The sequence below is a fragment of the Meleagris gallopavo genome, chromosome 6 (assembly GCF_000146605.3).
Source record: "Meleagris gallopavo isolate NT-WF06-2002-E0010 breed Aviagen turkey brand Nicholas breeding stock chromosome 6, Turkey_5.1, whole genome shotgun sequence".
In the NCBI taxonomy this organism is placed as follows: Eukaryota; Metazoa; Chordata; class Aves; order Galliformes; family Phasianidae; genus Meleagris; species Meleagris gallopavo.
This window is the reverse complement of record NC_015016.2, coordinates 27,064,596-27,084,608: the sequence shown is the minus strand read 5'-3', so window position 1 is coordinate 27,084,608 and position 20,013 is coordinate 27,064,596. Positions and strand designations below refer to the sequence as shown.

At 38.2% G+C, this 20,013-nt stretch overlaps 1 protein-coding gene across 3 annotated transcripts in view; it reads left to right on the top strand.

Moving 5' to 3' along the window:
• The first annotated feature begins 1,323 nt into the window (after positions 1 to 1,323).
• AGMO (alkylglycerol monooxygenase) overlaps positions 1,324 to 20,013 on the top strand; it is a 183,976-nt gene continuing 165,286 nt past the window's right edge. For 2 of the 3 annotated variants that reach the window (XR_002116001.2, XM_010712731.3), the window contains exons 1-2: positions 1,404 to 1,626; positions 8,237 to 8,367. Coding sequence is in view for 2 of the 3 variants with exons in the window: in XM_010712731.3 (XP_010711033.1) it covers positions 1,522 to 1,626; positions 8,237 to 8,367 (236 nt within the window). In the remaining variant the exon portion in view is untranslated. Of the gene's footprint in view, positions 1,627 to 8,236; positions 8,368 to 20,013 lie in introns of all 3 variants that reach the window. The other variant, XM_010712730.2, reaches the window with a different exon arrangement.

The following is a 20,013-nucleotide window of genomic DNA, read 5'->3' as shown; positions in this document are numbered from 1 at the left end:
CACATTAAGAGAATACCCAAATATTGCTTGTTTTATTTTTAACTGCTTGTGCTCTATTCAGCTTAATATAAAATATTTCCAGTAAACTATACTCTTTCATGATGCACTATTGTACTGTTACATTGTTCAAACTGTAAGATACTGTTCAAATCAACTGTTCAAATTGAGGGATGTGGTTTAGCAGTGGTGATGGGTTGATAGTTGGAATTATGGCCATAAAGGTCTTTTCCAACCTTAATGACTCCATGTTTCTGTAACTCTGACTCCAAACATCATAGGTGCATTATTATAATTATCTTAATGTAAACTTCTACATATTTCTTTTCCTAAACAAAAAAATTCAGCTCACAGTACCTGTCACAGTTCCTTTCAAAAAATTGGTTACATCAAGGCAGACATTTTTTTTCCTAATAACCTAGCAGTGTGTTTAGTGAGATCATTGATGGCAGAATGTACAGTCCATTTCTTCTGCAAAGACTGTAAGTGGAACTGAACACTTGTGAGGAAGGGAATGTTGGGACATTATGTTATTTTCTTTCTGGACAAAAGTTCTGACTATTACTACTGCCAATCATATGAAGATTGTCTGACAAACATTTGATGGGGAAATGCATGTTCCTGAGCTTCAGATCAAAAGCCTAATGTACAAAACCTATTCTTATTCCAGCCATTGTAAAACTTCTACAGCAAACAAGCAAGAAACATATTTTACTGTTTTTTCATATCACTCCTTTATAAAGGAAACCATGATAGGTGGCTTCTAGAGACTGCCTTCAGCATAATCATATTAATCTGAGCTATAGAAAATTGAGCTGTGATAAGCCCTTCTTATAACTAAAAAATAAAAACTTTGCACAGGAGGAGTGCTTGACCGGCCAGAGCAGCTGATCAGAAGAACTGCCAGGGACACCTCACCCTGTTTCTGGAAAACAAAGAATCATAGAATGGCTTGGGTTGGAAGGGACCTAAAAGATAAGGCAGTTCCTCCCCTCTGGCTGGGCAGGGCTGCCACCCACCAGCTGAGGCTGCAGCAGGGTCTCCATCCAGCCTGGCCTTGAATTCCCCCAGGGATGGGGCATCCACAGCTTCTCCAGGCAGCCTGTGCTTCTGCCTCACCATTCTCTGAGTAAAGAATTTCCTCCTAACGTCTAACCTAAATCTCCCCACTCTTTTAGTTTAAAGCCATTCCCCCTTACCCTATCACTATTAGACCGTCTAAAAAGCTTCTTCCCTTCCTGCTTATGATCTCCCTTCAAATACTGGAAGGCCATCTACACAGTGACACACTGAAAAATAATTAGAGAAAAATCTGCATAGCAGCATGATTCTGAAAGTAGGCAGTATCTCTGCAGCAAACCCCTCAGCGCCAAGGAGAAACGAACCGAGGTCGCGGGGCAGGGCTGCAGGCCAGAGCGGGCGCGGCGGCGGTGCCCCCGCGCAGCGGTCACACGGGAGGGCCCCCATCGGCGCACCTGCGGTGGCCGCAGAGCCGGGTCGGCACGGCGCGGAGCGGCAGGGGCCATGGGACCCACGGCGGGCCAGCAGCTCCGAGCTCTCTTCTACGTGCTGTCGCCCGGCGAGAGCTCCTTCCGCACGGTGGAGGAGGTGCCCGACTACGTAGAGAAGGTGAGAGCCCCCTCCCCTCCTCTTTCCCGGCGGCATCCTTTGCTGGCTTCTCCTTGTGCCCAGGCACCACCTGCCTTTTTCCGGAGGACTGGGGAAGATGTGACCTCAAAAGAGCACCCAAAGTAAGATGAAATACCTTATCTTTCACTGACTGCAAGCTGTGTACTCTTCTTATGCATTATAAATGAAGGTTCGGATGCTTGCTCCTGATAGCAAGAGGTAGAGTTTTCAGAGGAGCAGCCTGCATCTGAGTGTTGATGTTAATGCTGTTCAAATTGGCAGTGCTGAGTAAAGCAGAAAGCATGATATTATCAGGCTATTCATGCCAAGATCCTACCTTTGCAAATCAAAAAGTCAGCTCTCAGCCCTTAAAATTAGTACCACCAGCTCGAAGGGGAAAAAAAAAATAATAAACAATTCATATTCAAAAGAAAAAGAAAGCACAAAGGTTGTTTAAGAGACTGAGAACAAATATTTGTGTTGGGACAGTGCTGTCTCCTATAGCTGTGAGGCAAGAGTACAGAGGTCAAGTGTGAGAGCTTCCTTGGCAGCAGTGTGTCACTTTCTCCCCTCCCACTCTGCCAGCATATCTGCTTTCATGGAGGTACCTTTGCTCCCTTCTGTCCTACCAATTGCACATATTTATCATGGTACATATCTTGAACCGCCGTGCAGCGGCAGCTATTGGGCTGTAGTGGGGGTGTTATGGGGTTGTGCAGAACTGTCAGCAGCTTACCAGGAATCTCAGCATTCAACAACCTGCTGCTGATGGTGGCTATCAGCAAACATTGTCCCTTTGGACAGGATAAGCAGACAGCTGCTGCAAACCCAACCTGTGCATACAGTATCTGGTTGAGGGACTGCTTTCCTCAGAGGTGTTGTGCAACTAAGCTATGATGTGATGGTCAAAGAGGTCTGTCAAGAGCCTGACAGTTTTGCCTAGTCAGCTGATTGTTCCCTCCAGTTCTACCTGCTGCCTTTCTCTATCTCTTTTACTGTTCCCACATTTTCAGCTGAGTGTCACACATTATCTTGCCAGCACCTTAGCATCCCTGGTTTTCCTTCTGCCATAGAAGCTTGTTGCATATTCTGCTCAGAACTTGTCCTAACCCATTATTCCTGGTACTGAACACACATTTAAGAATATTTGCAGTATTCTTAATCAGCATTATAGAAATATCTGTAGGTTTCTGCTGTTGTATGGCTCTCTTATGATAAGTTTATAAGGGAATGTGTATTTAGCAAAAAACTTACACTAAAAGAGGTTTCTAAGAATAGTTAAACTTCCTGTAACTGCTATCTTGGAATAGTTTTAGCAGGAATCCCTCTTGATGTATTTGTTGTCAGCATAACTCTGCTGTGTGTAAAAGTCTTATAGTGGTTCAACTATCTCAACTCTATAACCTTGGTCTGAGCTCTTCTGACTGTATCTTTGTGAGTAGACGTAACTGTTCTGTTCCGCTCCAGCTGCTTGTAACTGTGTTGAGGTGGTAATAAATGAAGGCCTCAGCTCAGATTACTCACGCTCTAGAAAACAGTGGTGATGATGATGATGTGAAATAAGCTATTGATTAAATTAGTGACTCCTAACTTTTTTTTTTTAAATCTGAGCTTCAGATGTGAGATTTAGATCTTGGCTGTATGGTCTGTCATGTACCAGATAATGTTCCTAGCTCATTAGATCACATAATGCTAGCTGTGGGGATATGCACCTTCTGTCTTTAAAAGGGTAAGGAACCTTCAAGTTCATTCGAACAGTCATTTTGTAGGAGCAACTCCTTTGATCTGGACTCAGTCATGTAGTTACATCTGTGAGGTAAACAACAGAAATGGCGAAGCAACTCTGATTTTGAAAACCAAGTAACTTTGCCTAACTTGTTCAATGCACATTCTCGCTGTGGTTATATTGCTTCAATTTTCAGAGTCGGAGAGGTTCCTGATCTCTGCACCACAGTGCAGAGACATGTTTGTTGGCATAGCTGTATGTGAAAGCCCCAGGTACCAGTCAAAACATAGGCTGATCAGTTACCACAGACCTGTAAGCAAAGCTCTGCAGCAGAGACATGGAGAAATAACCTTTATAGCTGGTCTACAAAACTCTGTGAGAATGGGTACAAGTTATAGACACAGTCATGGAATTTTTATTTGGGCTTTTGTCATATAGGCTTTGAAAGCCATGATTTCCCCTTAGTTCAAGAAAGTGAAGAGAAAGTACAATTCCCCAGGTTAGAAGACCCTGACTCCAACAAGGAGTCCAACCTTGTCCTTTCGCAAGCATCCTCTGCTATGGATCTAAAAATATATTTTGCGTGCTCTGTTTCTTGGATTCTCTCACACTTAGTAGATGGGTGAAGGGAATCCTTTTTGATCATTGTTTTCATGAACAGAAACAATTTCACTTCTTGTTATGTTCTAGAATTATCAGTTATGCTCAGTAAAGACTTTCCTGTAGTCAGACCTCAGAGGAGAGTGCACTGGTTCCTTCTGCTGAAAGCTCCAAAATGGAAACATTAAACTTAGTAATTACTGTTTTTCTTTGCTATTTACTCTCTACTTTGTAGAGCCTAAAGATTAAGTTCACATTTACACTCAATTCACATTTTTAGGCTTTGCTTCTAAATAATGAGGCACAGAACCTGCTTATTTAGTTCTACGTGAAAGTTGAGATTCTTACATTATGAGGACCCGGGACTTTAAGAAAACAAACTGTCTTAAGGCTTGCAATAAAATGGTGAATTTATGCTGAGTTTCAACTGAGAATACTATTTTTTTCAACTGTATGAAGTAAAAATTGGTTTAAAGTGGTCCTTCACATTCTCTAAGTAATGGTTACTTGTAAGGGAAACTCTCTTACTCAATGTAAGACTTTCAATTTATGGCTCAGTTACTCATGAAACCCACAAAAACTAATGTAAATCCCCTTTAAGAACTTCTAGTGATGGATGAAGAGAAAGAAAGTGGAAACAGAGTAAAACATTTATAGATCAGAAGATATCAAAACAGGCCAGCTGCTGTCTCTGACCCAGGAGTCAAACAGTGGCTATTGCTTAATTTTGTGCCAGTCTGCTTGCAGAGGCAATACTTAAAAATTTCACCAGAACTATCTATCCTCCTCAGGTTCCTTAAATGTCTTTATTGTCATTATAAATGAGAAAAACAACAACAACAACAACAAAAAATCCACAAACAAACAAACAAAAAACAAAACAAACCACCAAATAAATCAAAAAGACTACTAACCAAACAAAACAAACAAAAAAACAAAATTAACATTTAGGCTACTGGAAATTATTTTCTGCTTTATTGACTGCCTCCTTTTTTCCAGTTTTAATTGTTACCCTTCTGTCTTATACCTTTTCCATTTGCTTTTGTTTGTATGGCATCTAAATTGTTGAAATCCTGTCCTGTGAAAATAATTATTAGGTATTATGTTCATAGAAATAGTACGTGCTAGTCTTGATGCAGTTGATCACTTTGATCTGCTTTGAACACAGCATAATGTGGATGTGTATGGTAGAGAGGTAGTAATTTTTTAGATACTAAAAGGTATGTCATAAATTTTACAAGCTCCTTGATGGGCAGGGGGTTAAGATTGCCTGAATGTTTCTTTATCTCTTTACTTTGACACTCCCTATTTGTGAGTCAAAAAGTGCTGTCAGATCTTGGCTGCCTCACAGCGGGAAGAAATTATTTAATGAAGTCAAAGGGAAAGAAATTATATTAGTATAAAGTCAAGTATTGTAGCCATTTCAGAAGTTACTAGGTAAAGTGCTGCACAGAATACAAGCATCATATATTACCTGTGTACTATTTTCATTTCATGAAAAAATAATTCCAGTTATTTTGCTCTGAGTCCGTTCAATTTAAAGTGCAGCTTCTGCTGCTCCATATCTATAACTTCAAACCTGCCTATAGTCTATGCTAGAGCTAACTCTTAATATTATGGTCAAATATTCCTTAGCTGTTCTTACTAAGACCATTTTTATCTCTGCTAGTTGTGCAAGCACAATTATCTGGCCTGTTTGTTAAGTTAGGGATCTGTTGTTTAGCTATAGCAACTAAAAGAAAAAGAACAAACACAACATTAATAACCTTATCTACCTAGAAATGAAGGAATTAAAACAAAACAAGAAGCATTTATATTTTTCTAGAATACTTCAATGATTCCAAATAGAGGGTGGCTTTTTATTGTTTCAAATACCGGAAGATTTACCACACAGTTTTTGCTGGGAACTGTTTAGGCTTTATCCTTGGGTTTTCCTTTGCTTTCAAAGGTTTTATATCATCAGCTAGTGTGTATCCCAAAGAGGCCTTCAGATAACTAAAATGCAAGCTAGGTATCTAAATTAAAAAGTACCATGTTGATATTAATCTTTGTTCATCTGTTATTGTAACCTAACCCCGAGCTGCTGCAGTTTATGAACTTTCACATTTCCTAGACACTATAAATCTCTTGCTGCTTGCATGGTTTGAATCATCCCATTCTTTTTCAACTGAGCAATCTGGTCTATATCCATCTTAGTCTCTTTGGTGTCCCAGTCTGATAGGAATTCCCAGATCATGTCTCACTTGGCAACAAAAATGAGCACCCTCCAAAATGCAGTGGCATTTGCAGAAGTATCATGCTTCTTCCATGAAAATATGGTATAGTCACAGGCACTGTGGAGAGTTTCAGTGTGTGGATCCACGTCTGCAGGTCACTTGAAGTAGGCAGTGATAGAAGGCTAAGAGGAACATGACTGACAATATGCTGCTTCCAATTAATGGTGGGATAAAAACTCATTGGTGTTGCATTTCTCTATCCCTTAAAAACATGGTGGGAATTTTATGCCTTTTAGTACCACAGAAAAGGTGACCTAAATTTTCCTACAGAGTGAGATGGTTTAAGGAATGTTCATGTGCACAGAGATCTGATGGAAGGAAAATTGCTGCTTCCTATTTTTGTTGCTGCATAACCTTTTGTGGTGGAGATGGTGGCTGGTGGGGGCTGGTCACTGCCTCATAATCACTTTTTTCCTTCCATGAACTGCAAGGACTGTTAGGACTTCTGTGTCAATAAAAACAAAACAAAACAACCAAATGAAAAAAATCGGTAAACAAAAACCCCTGAATGCATGTGCTCTGCCAATTACTTCTGGTCAATCTTTTTTCATTCTTCAGGATGCTGATGAAAATTTGAAAACAGCTGTAGCAATCTGTTTGTACTGATGAAGCATAATATTGTCATAGTAGCATTGCAGTCCTATTACTAGTTATGCCCATACCTTTCACTTCTGGGTGCTATTCTGGTGTGTTTTCAATTTGTCCATAGATCTGAGACTCAGGATATACAGTGAGTTAAATCCTAGACTGAAGCAGTGTTGTGACTGAAAAATGCTTGTCTCACACAATATTACAGTTTATTTCTGGAAGGCTGAAAATGATTTGACAGCTAGTGCCAACACAAAAGAAAAAAGAGTGCGTTGCATCATTGCTACTTGGTCTGCAAAGAAAATGTGTTATGGCCAAGATCAGAATGGGCTTCATAGTTAGTTCACATAGTTCCTAGATTCTCTGGTGAAAACTCATACAGAAGAGCTGTTACTATCAGCAGCGAAAAGCATGGCAACAGATAGGCCAAGTAGAAAAAAACTCACATTAATATCTCTTTTAGATGGTGTTCTTGGATGCTGGATTCAGTAGCTGAATGCTATCAAAAAAATACATAACATATCGAAAGCAGATTCTGTTTTACCTTGGGGTTAGAGGTGTCCACTAATATTGCTTCTACCACTGATTTACTTAAATATGAGAAATGAGTTTGGAAATACTTTTGTATTTTGTTTTGTTGCTGTTTAAGAATTTATGTGCAGATAACGTAAAATAAATTTATATAGCATGGGGTTTTTGTGCTGGATTTATGCTGGTTGTGCATATGAAATGACAGCCTAGTAGCTTGTACTTGTTTATAAAATCCACAAGGAGCATTACTGTATTTTATCAGGGTGCAATAGTAGCTAGAAAGATGACAACCAACCTGTAGTGGAAATGCTAAGTCACAGCTTGAACCAGTGATTGAGCGCCTTGTAGGAAGGTAGGGCCACCCAAGGAGGATCCTGGCTTTACCCCTCCCAGACTTCATTTAAGGGTTGGCAGTGGAGGTGAGGGTATCTCATCTGGAGATCTCTGCCTACCTGAGGGCCTTACAGGACTTTTGAAGGTAAGCAGTTTCTTATTTCTGTGCCCACTGCTGTTGTGTTTGAGTGTATCCTCACTCTCTGTGGCCTGCGACCTTGCTGCTCTGTTGTGCTTTCCATCGCATTACACAAGCTAAGAAGTATGTGGTAACATAAGATGCTCTTTGAATCGTAGAATGGCTTTGATTGGAAGGAACCTTAAAAACCCAATGCACCAGCTGTGGGCCACCCACTAGATCAGGCTATTCCAGGTTGGCCCCTTCCAACCTAGGCATCTTGAATGCCTCCAAGAATGGGGCATCCACACCTTCTTTGGGCAGTTGTTCCAGAGCCTCACCACCTTCTGAGTAAAAAGTTTCTTTCTAAGGATTATGAAAAGGTGGATCTAATCTTGCTTGTATTGTGATTTCTTTTTTTCTTCCATTCTTTTGCAGAGCATTCCATTCTTCATTGCTTTTATTGTGTTAGAATTTGCTGTCAGTTGGGTTCAGCAGCACAAACTGCCAGGTCGGATCAACGATGGCATAAGTTCTCTTTCATTGGGTATCCTGTCTCGACTTCCAGAGTAAGTATGCATGTTATATTAGCTTAAAGTCATTTTCAAAGTTCTTTGAATTCAGTCATTATCTTGTCTGATTTCAGTGGAGTCCTAAAAGATTTTAATACTTGAGAGAAATGTTGTAAACATGATCGCTGTTTCTTCTCTTCTGCACAGAAGTCATAAGATTAACTTGAATTACTTCATAGTGAATGTATTTTAAATAAATACCTATTATTAAATACTAAATACATACTAATAGGGAATCTGACTAATTCTTAAGTGCTTTTCAGATACTCTAAATAATTCTGAGGAATATTGTGTTTTAGATCTTATTTTTCATTATATGAACTTCCAGATGGTAGATTTTATTACGTTTTTTTCTGTTAAAGAGGGGTTAGGTTTCTGTTTCCTAGGTGTGAATTTACAGATTACCATCATTGCATATAATTTGTTCATTACAGGAAGAAAAGTTTCAATTATTTGAATCTGACTGTATAGTATATTTTCAGTTCTTTCCAATATTCCCACAGTTCTTTTTTGAATCCTCAACAGCATTTCAGCCTTCTTAGTGTTGATGTCTCAAATACACTCCATATTTCAGAAACTGATACATCAGTGCCAAGTAATGAAGTCATTTGTTCTCTATTTCTACTTTTTCTTCCTCTCTTTATATATCCCAGGTCCATGTTAGTCCTTTGAGCCATCTTTCATCCTCAAAAACTTTTTTTAGATTGTGGTTTACATTCTTCATTCATAGGCAATGTGTTCTTAAATTTGGCCACACAGAAATATATGGATGATATATTTGATCATCCTTAAATGTTTTGAATCTGTGAAATACAGTCTTCACTACTTATAGGTCCGTCATTCTTGTCATTGTAAATTTTACAATCTAAGTTAGTGATAAAATAAAGCACTGAAACAACAACAACAACAAAATCCGTACTGACAAGTTATATACCATTTTCTTCTTACTTAAATTCTGAAATCTGCTAGTCATCCACTTTATTTATTGAATGTTTGAATTTGTACAGTATATTTAGACTTTGTACTAAAGGAAAAGTGAGAAGTCAGTATTCAAACAATTTTATGCACTTTTAATAAGACTTGTGAACATGATTGTGAAGGAGGAACATTGAGTTTGTTATATTTTAAGCTATGATATTTATTTAAGTACTGAACTTGTGTGCACTGAAACACAACAGTAATGAAAGCTTACTCTCATTTTCATGCAGCTAAAACAGAGATAGTCCAAATATCATTTTCTTCAACGTATTCATGTTTTTCTAGACAGATTTACCATATTTATTTTTCTTATCTGAAATATTCAGGACTGATGAAGTTAAACATGGGGACTGAGATATGTGTGATGAAGTTTAAATGGTTTTGTGAGGTCTTTTGGCTGCATTTAAGGAATACTAAAATGCTTCAGAGGCACTAATTCCTGGAACAAATGCTTGTTAAGAAAACTAATGTTGCATGTGTGGAACGCAGCTTAGCAAGGTGCTGAGTACTTTTATTATTTTGGCACTCAGTACTTTGCTGCAGAATTTGGCTTGTGGGCTAGGCAGTTTTCTTTTGGATAAGAAATATTTTGTAAGTTATTTCGAGTGAACGAAGTGATCCTTAAGGAACGCAAACTCTGTAGGACCAGGCAGACCTACAGGATCAGGACACTTATTCATTGATTTACCAGCACAAGAAGCCTCATGTGCGTCACTTGCACTACTTTCTCCTGGCTGGACAAACAAGACTCTTCTCAGTGGTTCTTTGAAATTTCTGACTGAGCTTTGAAATTTCTGACTGAATATCAAAGAAGCAGGCAAAAAAACCAGACTTTGTAAACCATTTAGTTGCATGTTAACATCAGAGTTCCAATAGTAACTGCTTAGATTAGATACACTTTTATAAAGAAAGAAGCGTTTGAAATGTTAGACTAGCTAAAAAGGCTTGAACTCAAAAAACAGAACAGTTTACCCTTCTGTCCTCTGCTTCCATAGTGTGAAAGAACTGGGTTGGAAAAAAAGTAGCATGCACAAAACCCGTTGCTAAGATTTTCACTTCAGTCTTTCCTTTTCAGGAAGAAAAAAAGGTAGGGAAAGCTGACAGAAACTGCTAAAACAATATTTCAGCAGAACCCACAGCATCAGGGGAAATAGTAGTGCAAATCATTAACAGCTGAAGGTTAGATTAACACACCATTGATTGTATCCTCTCCCAGGGACTAATTTTCATTTTCTCAACTAGCAGCAATGGTTTGCCACTTCCTTAAAAAAAAATCTGTGGTTGAGTCTAAAATGGTGGGCTTCAGTCTATTAGTTAGAATGAAGCTTCAGATGCGTCACTGCATGGAGGTCTTTAGATTTTATGGAAAAATTAGGAGTCACAGACCATATTCATCCTGTGAGCATGTTTTTCCATTTCACAGTCTGTATAACAAGTAGTGCGTCTCTTCAGGGAAAACAATATTTATTCAGTGTTTCTTACTTCATTGTTGGAGAAAATGCAAATCATAAATTATTGATATTTGTTTGCCAAATATAAAAAAAATATATAGGTGCAAGAGGAAAAGTCTAATCAGACAAGGTAATGTGCTTTGTTTTAGACTTATTAGACTCTACAGCATACAGTAAGTACAATTACTTTGCATATGCATATCACTTCTAAAATAGTCCATATGTTTCTTAAATATAATTTTCTCTGATTTACTACATACTGTGCATCCCTCTGCATGTGTGATTGCTAGATTTTATATACAAAGAAAAGTAATTTGGAAGAAAGGGAAAAATTTAAATTATTAACCTTATTCCCTGCAACTTAAATGGTGGTGGTTAAAAAATTTCTGAGAACTTTATTCTAAATAAATAACTTCTCTAACAAACCATTGCCAGGAGGCTTGAAATGCTGCTTTAAAAATATTGTCCCAAGAGAAAGTTTATTTTTGGTATAAATATCCTCTATACAAGTATGTGCATTATTTAATATTGGCCCATTTCTTCTTTTAAAGCAGCAGAACATAAATCAAATCAAAAAGTGTTTGGGGGATAACTGAGGTAGGTATATTTTCAAACTAGTTGGGAAAGTCTCTGTTCTTTATGGTCATGCTCAATTGCCAGCTTTTAGAGCACAGATCTGCAATAAAGTCATAGTGTGTGTGCAAATTTATATGTCTGATAGTTTTATCAGTCAAATCTGCAATTAACTTCCCTATTTCTGAAGAGAACACTACAAGTTTTATATATTAAATACTTCGCTTTTTGAAACAAGGGAGGTTAAAGTTCTCTGAAGTGGTGTTGAGCATCAGAAAGCAGAAAATGCTTTTGGGTTAGTTCACATTACGCATCTCAGATACTCAGATGCACATCAGCAGTAGTTGATTCAGAGGAACACAAATCCTGTTTCTCCTGTAAACCAGTACAGTTCAGTTCTGTACAGATCTGGATTTTACATAATTCTTTTCCAGAAGCGAGATTGAAGGGGTGGTTTCACATACATTTTAGGCCAAAACTGCTGCCAAATGAAACACCCTTTCCTCACTTGTATTCTGTTTGCTTATTTCTGTCTCTGATCTTCCTTTCCCCTTTTGCCAGCATCAGGATTTGTGTTGCTCTGTGGTGAAGTGGCCCAGGAAGCACACTGACCACCTTCCCCCATCATACGAATCTGAATCAGTTCTTACCGTGGCTTCACAAAATCTTGTACCAGAACTAGAAATGGGCATGGAAAAAAAGCAGTTGGGATAGCAAGATTAGTAATATTTGATTCTTTTGTTGTAGAACTGAGTTACCCACTTCTAAATGTATGTAAAATTGTGGTCTGAAAACAGAACCTCTCAATGCTTAATTAGTAACAGTGTGCAGAAATGATTAGAATGCACTTGGTTGAAACTGGTGCAAGCAATTCATAGCCCCTTGAGGCTGGCATTGTCCTAACAGAATGCAAAATACTCGCCTGCATCAATACATCTGTTTAAAGTGGTGGCTTACTAAAGTACGTCCTAGATACTTCACTATGCTTAAGTTTGCAGAAAATTATCATCTCCTAAACTAGTGATTGTATCTCTTAGAAGAAAATTTGATATGTGCAGTTTCTTGTAAATTATAATTTCACTTCAAGACTTATTAGCTACGTTTTTCTCCACATCTGTTTGAATAAAGCTTTGGACAGCTGTTTACTTAGACCATGGTCAGATGTGTTGCTTCTGGTCCAGCTGCCCCCTCAGATCTGCCAACATAACTACGTATTTAATTGCTCCCTAACCTGGTCCTGACAAAGTGATCCAGCTAAAAGCAGAAACAAAAGCCCCCCAAGAACTATAAAAGAGGTGTTTAAGCTCAGCTGCATTCATTTTGACAGAGCTGGGTCAGGGAGCAGCTATGCATGCAATTATGCTGGCAGGTCTGAGGGCTGGTAACCACCAGACTTAGGGCAGTGATGAGCAGAAGGGGCCAAAATGGGAAGGTAATCGCTTAACCTGATTAAATAGCAAGGCTGCTGAGCCCCTACACCAACTGTACTTCTGGTTACTGCACTTCTTCCTATGTTCACTTACATAGTCATCCATTTCTCTTGTGTTGGTTAAGATGTCTATCTGATCCCTTGCTAAGACATTTCAGATAGTACGGGAGCAAAAGGTATTTGCTTAACTGCAGAGAGATAGGCAGGCGAGCAGAAGTAGCAGCCAGCAGCTGGACTGGCTTAGTCTCCACTGAAGCTGCGTACAACTCCATGACTTTAGCAGCTATCTATGGCAATTTGGACACTGCCTGTCAATAGATATTTCCATTAAAAAGATTTTAATAGGTAACAAGCTTGAAGAGACAGAATTTACTCACCATCCCATTCCTCCCTCTCTTCAAATAAGTTGCATAGTTATGTATTTCATAATAATATCCTCCTGGCTGCACTGTCTCATATGCTCTGCTAATTGTTCCCACATTTTGCCAAAGGTCACAGCCCTCACAGCTCTGTAAGAATAAATTTTGAAATAAGTCACTAATTCTCTGTAGGTAAAGCAATTAGAGTAGAATAAACAGCATCACAAAGCAGATATGGCTGTGCATGGGAATTGGCAGCACTTTCAGCAGGCAGACCAGACTCTGGAAGGGAATTTTCTAACTCAGTTCAATTAAGCTCATAGCAGGATCTATATGTGAACATTCTAGGTTTGTTCTAAATCCTTTTTCTTGTTGGCCTACTTCATCATCAATGAATGGAGTGGAGCTAACTCAGTAAATACTTGATTATTTAATCCTCATTAATATTGCTACTTTCTTGCTGTCCTGGTTTAACACAGCTTTATAAATCTGATGTAAGCTCACTGGCTTTGCAAAAGTTTGAATCTAGCTGTGCCCGTAAAAGATGCCAGAGCTTCCTGCCTGCCATCATATGTTCATTACCACCTCCCTGCACCCCTGTTACCATCTCCACCTCTGGCAGTGGTGGGTACTCCCCTGGGCAGATTGGCGGTATTGAGGAGTTTGAATGGAGAATTTTGCAAGCCTGGTTTGTTTTGTTTGAGACATGCTGGAAAGCGTCTGTGTGAGCACGGTCCTGGCAGAGCACAGGAGTACCAGTGAGTAGCTGTGGACAGCCTGGTGTGCATAGTGTGCTACTTTCTGGTGATGACTAAGGAAAGCTCTGAGCCAGAGCTTAAGGCTCCGGAGTTTCTAATGAAATGATGTATAAGGTACTAAGCATTAAAGAGCAGAATGTAGGAGAGAGTCTTGGGAGAATCAGGATGTTCTCAAACTAATTGACTGAAACAACTGGTAGTCTCTACGATGATGTTCAAGAGCTTGCCATGTTTCACGCAAGCCTGTCAGGAAACCAATCACTTTTTTGGGCTGTAACCCCTTAATAATGAGACAGCAGTTTTCGGAATTTGTTTACATTTTTAGTGCTGCGTCACTTCTTATTTTTCTAGAAGGGGGCCAAATAAAAGTCTCTGAATTCATGAATATTAGAGCCCAGTTTTGCACCCAGCGTGACTTGAAATGTAAAAACCATCTGTTAACATTTATTCTCAGATATATTTGTGTTTCTGTGTGAAAATACAGGCTGTGAACTGAGTTGACTCTTATCAAAAACGTGTTATTAAATTCAGTAATCTCTGAAGCTCACAAAATATACAAATTTCTCAGAACCTTCAGTTATTGCATATATCTTTATTCTGTATTTTTCATTAAGGTAAATTTCATAAGTATGCACGCAGTTCTTTTTTTAAAAACCACTAACTCTAAACTGTGTAGAATACTTTTCTGAGTAAAGTACTGATCTTTGCTAAAAGATTTATTAGGCTTAAATCAGAATTCCACTAGATGGAGCACCGGGGTAGCATTTTTAGAACTGGCTAACAGTTTGCTGGGTCAACATCTAGTAGTTATGGAAATTAGGGAAAAATTTCTCTGTGATTTTCTAAATTAATGAAAATATTAGTCTTGTGTGAACAACAGCAAAGTATAACTTGAAAAATTCAGAATCATGGCAAAAGCTGTACACTAAAAATTCTTACGTAAATATTTTTTACTTCAACTTTTGATGCACTATATCTCACTGAAACTATTTAACTATGAGAACAGTTGCATTACCTCTTTCTTTATTCTAGATAACTCATAACTTTTGCTTGTATGTGACTTTTGAGAATATAATAGGCTTGTTCCTAATCTAACTCAAATGCTTATGTAGATTTGCTGACTTCAGTGGAATAGCCACTCTTCTGCAAGTAGGAGAGATCAAAATAAATTCTTTATTGAAAGAACATACTAAGCTCTTGTATTACACTTGCATGGTGTTATTTGTATAAACATTAAAACATCAGGTCTGTTTCTTCATGTAAAATGATGTTTTAGTATCTCTTAACACTGCATGTCCTGACTTTACTGGAACTCATTTTACTGCTAAGTCTTCTGGCTAGGTATAAATAGAACTGAGAAATGCAATTTCCATTCTTACAAAGGAAGAAGAACAAGCTTCATCAGAAGTACAGGTGTAAAGAAGTAATTAAAGAATTTAAAATTTTTAAAAGATAACCTGTACGTAAATTTACCAAAGGACTGCATATAAAGTTAGGATGGTAGGTGTTATTGCCATGAGTTGTATCATGAAAGGCAGTGAAGAAAATTTTTTAAGTATATAATATTGATTTTTTTTTTAAATTGATTTCTTCTTTATGTATGAAAGAGCAAAGAAAACAATAAGTGACTCAAATTATACAGGCAGGAGATATTAAGAATAATGACATTGCCTTTTGCTTCCAAAGCCTGTTTTTTTTCTTCATGTTTGATACCACCTACTATTAGAAGTTAATACTAGTGTCTTGAATTGGAAGACAAAAAAAGAAGTGTAGCAGGATCAGGTCTGGTGAAAAACAGGTCAGCTCTGTCAGATGACATCTTGACTAATAGGGAATGTAACACAGCTAGTAGGAATACCAAATTTACCTCTATTTCACTTTGCTTTGGAATTGATAATTTTTTTTTTCCACTTGAGGAAAACCGGGGATTTGCATTATTTAGACTAAAATGCCAGAGAAGAAAGCCATTCTGAGGAAGAGGAGAGACTTTGATTCAGCTTTTGTGTCTGGTGGGAACATTTTTTCAAAATGTAGGTGCTATTTCCTGTAATCAAGGGCTTTCCAGAGCCTGATAATCATTTCCCAGATGTATCATTTTGGTGAATTATTTTTTAGCCTTAGGTTATTTCATGACTGATTTTGCATATTAAGAATGGGAGAGGATCATATTCATCTTGATGATAGAAAACAGGGAATAGAACTCCCACAGCTCCCTCTCCCCTTCCCTCCATCTTGTGGAAAGTTTGGCTTTATGCTAAAGTGTGAAAAAAGCCTTGACTGCACTATGTCAGGCATATTTCAGTTCGATTTGTGTCAACCCTAATAAGTCAGCTGACAAGGTAATAAATTGGGTGTCTGTTCAAAACCTGGCACCTGTACAGGAAATAAAAGGGGATTTCAGTTGCAGAAGGTTTGCTTTGCTTTGCAAATGGACATTTTCTCAAGGCTCTTCTACCTCCTTCCCCTTTCTCTTCTTTACTGAATTCATGTTATCAAAATGTTTATTTCAATTGTGACTGGAACCAATTTTTCATCTGAAAAAGAAAACTCTATGAGGGTCTTTGGAAATGGAAATCCTTATACTTTCCACTCTGAAACAAAAGCTTACAGAGCTTTTAATTATTCATATATCCTGCTGTTACGTGTATAGCCTGAATAATTTCCAATTACAGAGGAGAAACTGCCTTTGTTCAACATTTTGAAACTTTACCTTGATGTAGTTGAATCAGGCTGGGAAAACTTAATTTGTTTAACCCAGGGAAACAATGTATTAGTAATACCTCACTATTTTTAATGATAATATAACCTCCTGACCGAGGTGTCTTAACATGTTTCCCTCTGTGTCTGACCTCCAAGGATGCAAGTCTGTTAAAGCTCTTGAGAGCTGAGGCTTTGTAGGTCCAGCTGTAGAGCTGTGTTTTTTAGCTCAGGGGCTCCAGGTCGTGTCCCAGTGTGGTGCGAGGTGGTGACTGCAGCAGTGGCAAGAGCCTACATTGTCTCCTTGTGGACTTCACTTTCAATATGCAGTTCTTTCCCTGTGCTCAGAGAGACAACAGCTATTGCCCCCTGATCCTTCTCACTTTTGTTGACTGTCCTGGAGACCATGGAAGACTTTTTCTGAAAGCTGATTCCAGGCTCAAAGGTTGATCTGTGAGCTGGAGGAAGCAAAACAGGACCTGGTTATTTTTGCCAGGAGTCAGACGCCTGTTCTTCTAGTTGAATTTTCTCCACCTTTTCCCTCCTTCATTATCCCATTGGGATCTACCATAAGTAGATCTTCATGTCCACATGGAGAGTTCATCTCCCAGAATTTCCTTCTTGGACTTTTTTAATCAGAGGAAGTGATAATCTGACCCAGTGGAAGGAGAAAGGGGAAATGGTTTATTAAAACAAATATTGTCACCTTTAAATAAAGTATGTATGAACTTTAGAAACAAAGAGATAAAAAACATCTCTCTGAGTCAAAACAGTTGCCTAAGTGCATACTTCACACATCATAAGAAAATTTTCAGTAGAAATATTCAAAATCCAAGAAGACTAATCAATGTAATGTACATAATAAGGTTTTCTGTGTAGTCTCTCTGTTCTAGGATTTATTGCTCCTTATGCAGAGGATTGGACCAGATGACAAAAGTCTTAGCTATCTACTTCTGTCATATTTATGGTTAAAAACTAATATTTAAATGAGGAAAACGTTTTCTTAAGTTCTCCTCAGTATTTTCAAGAAGTGAAAATGGAACTTGAGGGAGAAAAAATAGGCAATATAAACCTCTAAAACTCCAAGTGAACTTTCAGAGTTGTAATTGAATGCAAGCTCTGGACTTTTCTATCTATCACACTGTAAATTAAAAAAAGAAAAAACCTTAAAGCTAAGCAACTCTTCTTTCTCCAGAATTGCATAGTGATATGATGGATTGCTCCAAATTAATTATAGTAATCAGCTAGTGGTATGTGTTGTAGAGTTGTGATTCAAGCAGGAAGGAAAGAATAAGCAAATTCTGACTTGTACAGCAAATTACACATTAAAAATGCGTTGTGAGGGTAGCTCAAGTTTTACACCTTGGCCTCAGCTTGTGGAAAAAATGAAAAGAAAAAAAAAAGACTCAAGGGTGAAATATTGAAAGCTGATCAAAAATGGAGGAAATGTACCAGTCCACATATCTTAGGATGTACTGCAAAGGCATTATATGTTAATAAAAGCAAAAGAATAAAGTAAGAAAACAGTACCTAATAATAACTGATACTGTATGTTGCAAAAGGTGTTTTAAATTTCCTGGCCATTGAAAAGATGTTAAGAAATGCCCATTTCTTTGTGTTTGAATAATATCAGCTCCCTTCTGACCTGTTGTGAAAGTGATTGAGACTTTATACTAACCTTTACAGATGCCTCATGAGGTGAATAGCAAAAATCTGGTTGGACACATATAATCTTCTTTAAAAATATTTATAGAACACAGCTCTTATGAAAATTAAACATGTTCCAGGTGTGTAAGGTCCAAATTCTGGGCATAGATCAGTTGATTTTTTTTGAAGTTGCAGATACACCTGCCATTGCATCTTAAGAGAAATCCTTAATCTGACTGCTGCCAAAATGAAAATGTTTGAGTTTTGTTGTCATTTTGTTTTTGCCTAAAAGATGAATTGGTTTATTTGTAGTAGGTGTAGGAATGAGTTAGTTGCAGGCAAGATATGGCAGCTGGCCGTGGAAAATATATTATTTCTCATCTTCCCAAGGAGCACCTCCTTCATCTTCTCTGCATGATGTGGTGGATGTAATTCTATTCTACTTGATGTCTGATATTGGAAACTTTGGATTTTTAGCTTGCTTTGTTTCTTGTTAATAATTTTATTTAAAATACCATTATGGAAAGAAGCATTAATGCTGGGAGCATAGAAGTACTAAATATGTCTCTGTGAAAATGTGAAGATGACCACGAAGTTCAGTGAGAGCATGGTTCTTGACATGAAACAAAAACATTTTCTGAGATTCCCTCCTATTTCAGTCCATCTACCGAAAAGGACAGTGCATGATCAGACTATTTTCAAGAATGTTTAGTACAATTCTGCTTGGCCAGTAAGACATATCAATGTTTTCCTAGGTTGTAAAACAAGGTTTTGGAAGATATAATATGTCCTCTTTAGTTCTGTTGATTCAAGTTTTTTGGGGGCTGTGCAGTAAACTAAATCACTGAAATCACCTATAGGAAAAATAGTGACAGAAAAATGAACAGGTATGGACAGAGACACATGGCATCCCCAGAATGAGCTCTCACACATTCCTTGTGACAATCCTAGCATTAAATCCACTCTATACTGAACTCAGCTGAACCAGTCAAGAACTGCAGAAAAGGAATTATCATAGAATCATATAACGGCTTAGTTTGGAGGGGACATTAAAGAACATCTAGTTCAAGCTCTCCTGCCATGGGCGGGGTTGCCAGCCTCTAGATCAGGCTGCCCAGGATTCCATCCAAACTGGCCTTGAATACCTTGAGGGATGGAGCATCCACAACCTCTCTGGGCAGCTCGTACCAGTGTCTTGCTACTTGCTGAGTAAAAAAGGTCTTCCTAACATCTAACCTAAATCTCCTGTCTTTTAGTTTAAAGCTATTCCCCTTCTGGGCTGCAAGCACACACTGCTGACTCAAGTCCAGCTTTTTGTCATCAGGAACCTCAAGTCCTTCTCTGCAGGGCTGCCCTCAGTGAGTTCTCCCAGTCTGTACTCCTATCTCAGATTGCCTCAACCCAAGTGTAACACCTTGCACATAGCCTTGGTTAAAACTCATTAGGTTCTCATGGGCACAGTTTTTGAGCCTGTAAGATTGTCTAGTAATTTTTCTTACTCTTCCTCAGTCTCATATCTAACTGCATTGTATTTACAATACTAAGGTAAAGATTTCAGTTATTTTACTTTTTGAATTGAAAATGATTGCCACTATTTCAAACTTGAGAATTAATGAGTTTCTTCCAGGCAGATTAGAACAGGAACATTGTACTACCTGGAAGGAATGACTGCTAAATGGTTGCTTAAAATGGTTGCTTAATGAGCATGCTACATGCCAAAATGCAGGTGATGAGTGGATGAGAGCTTGTTT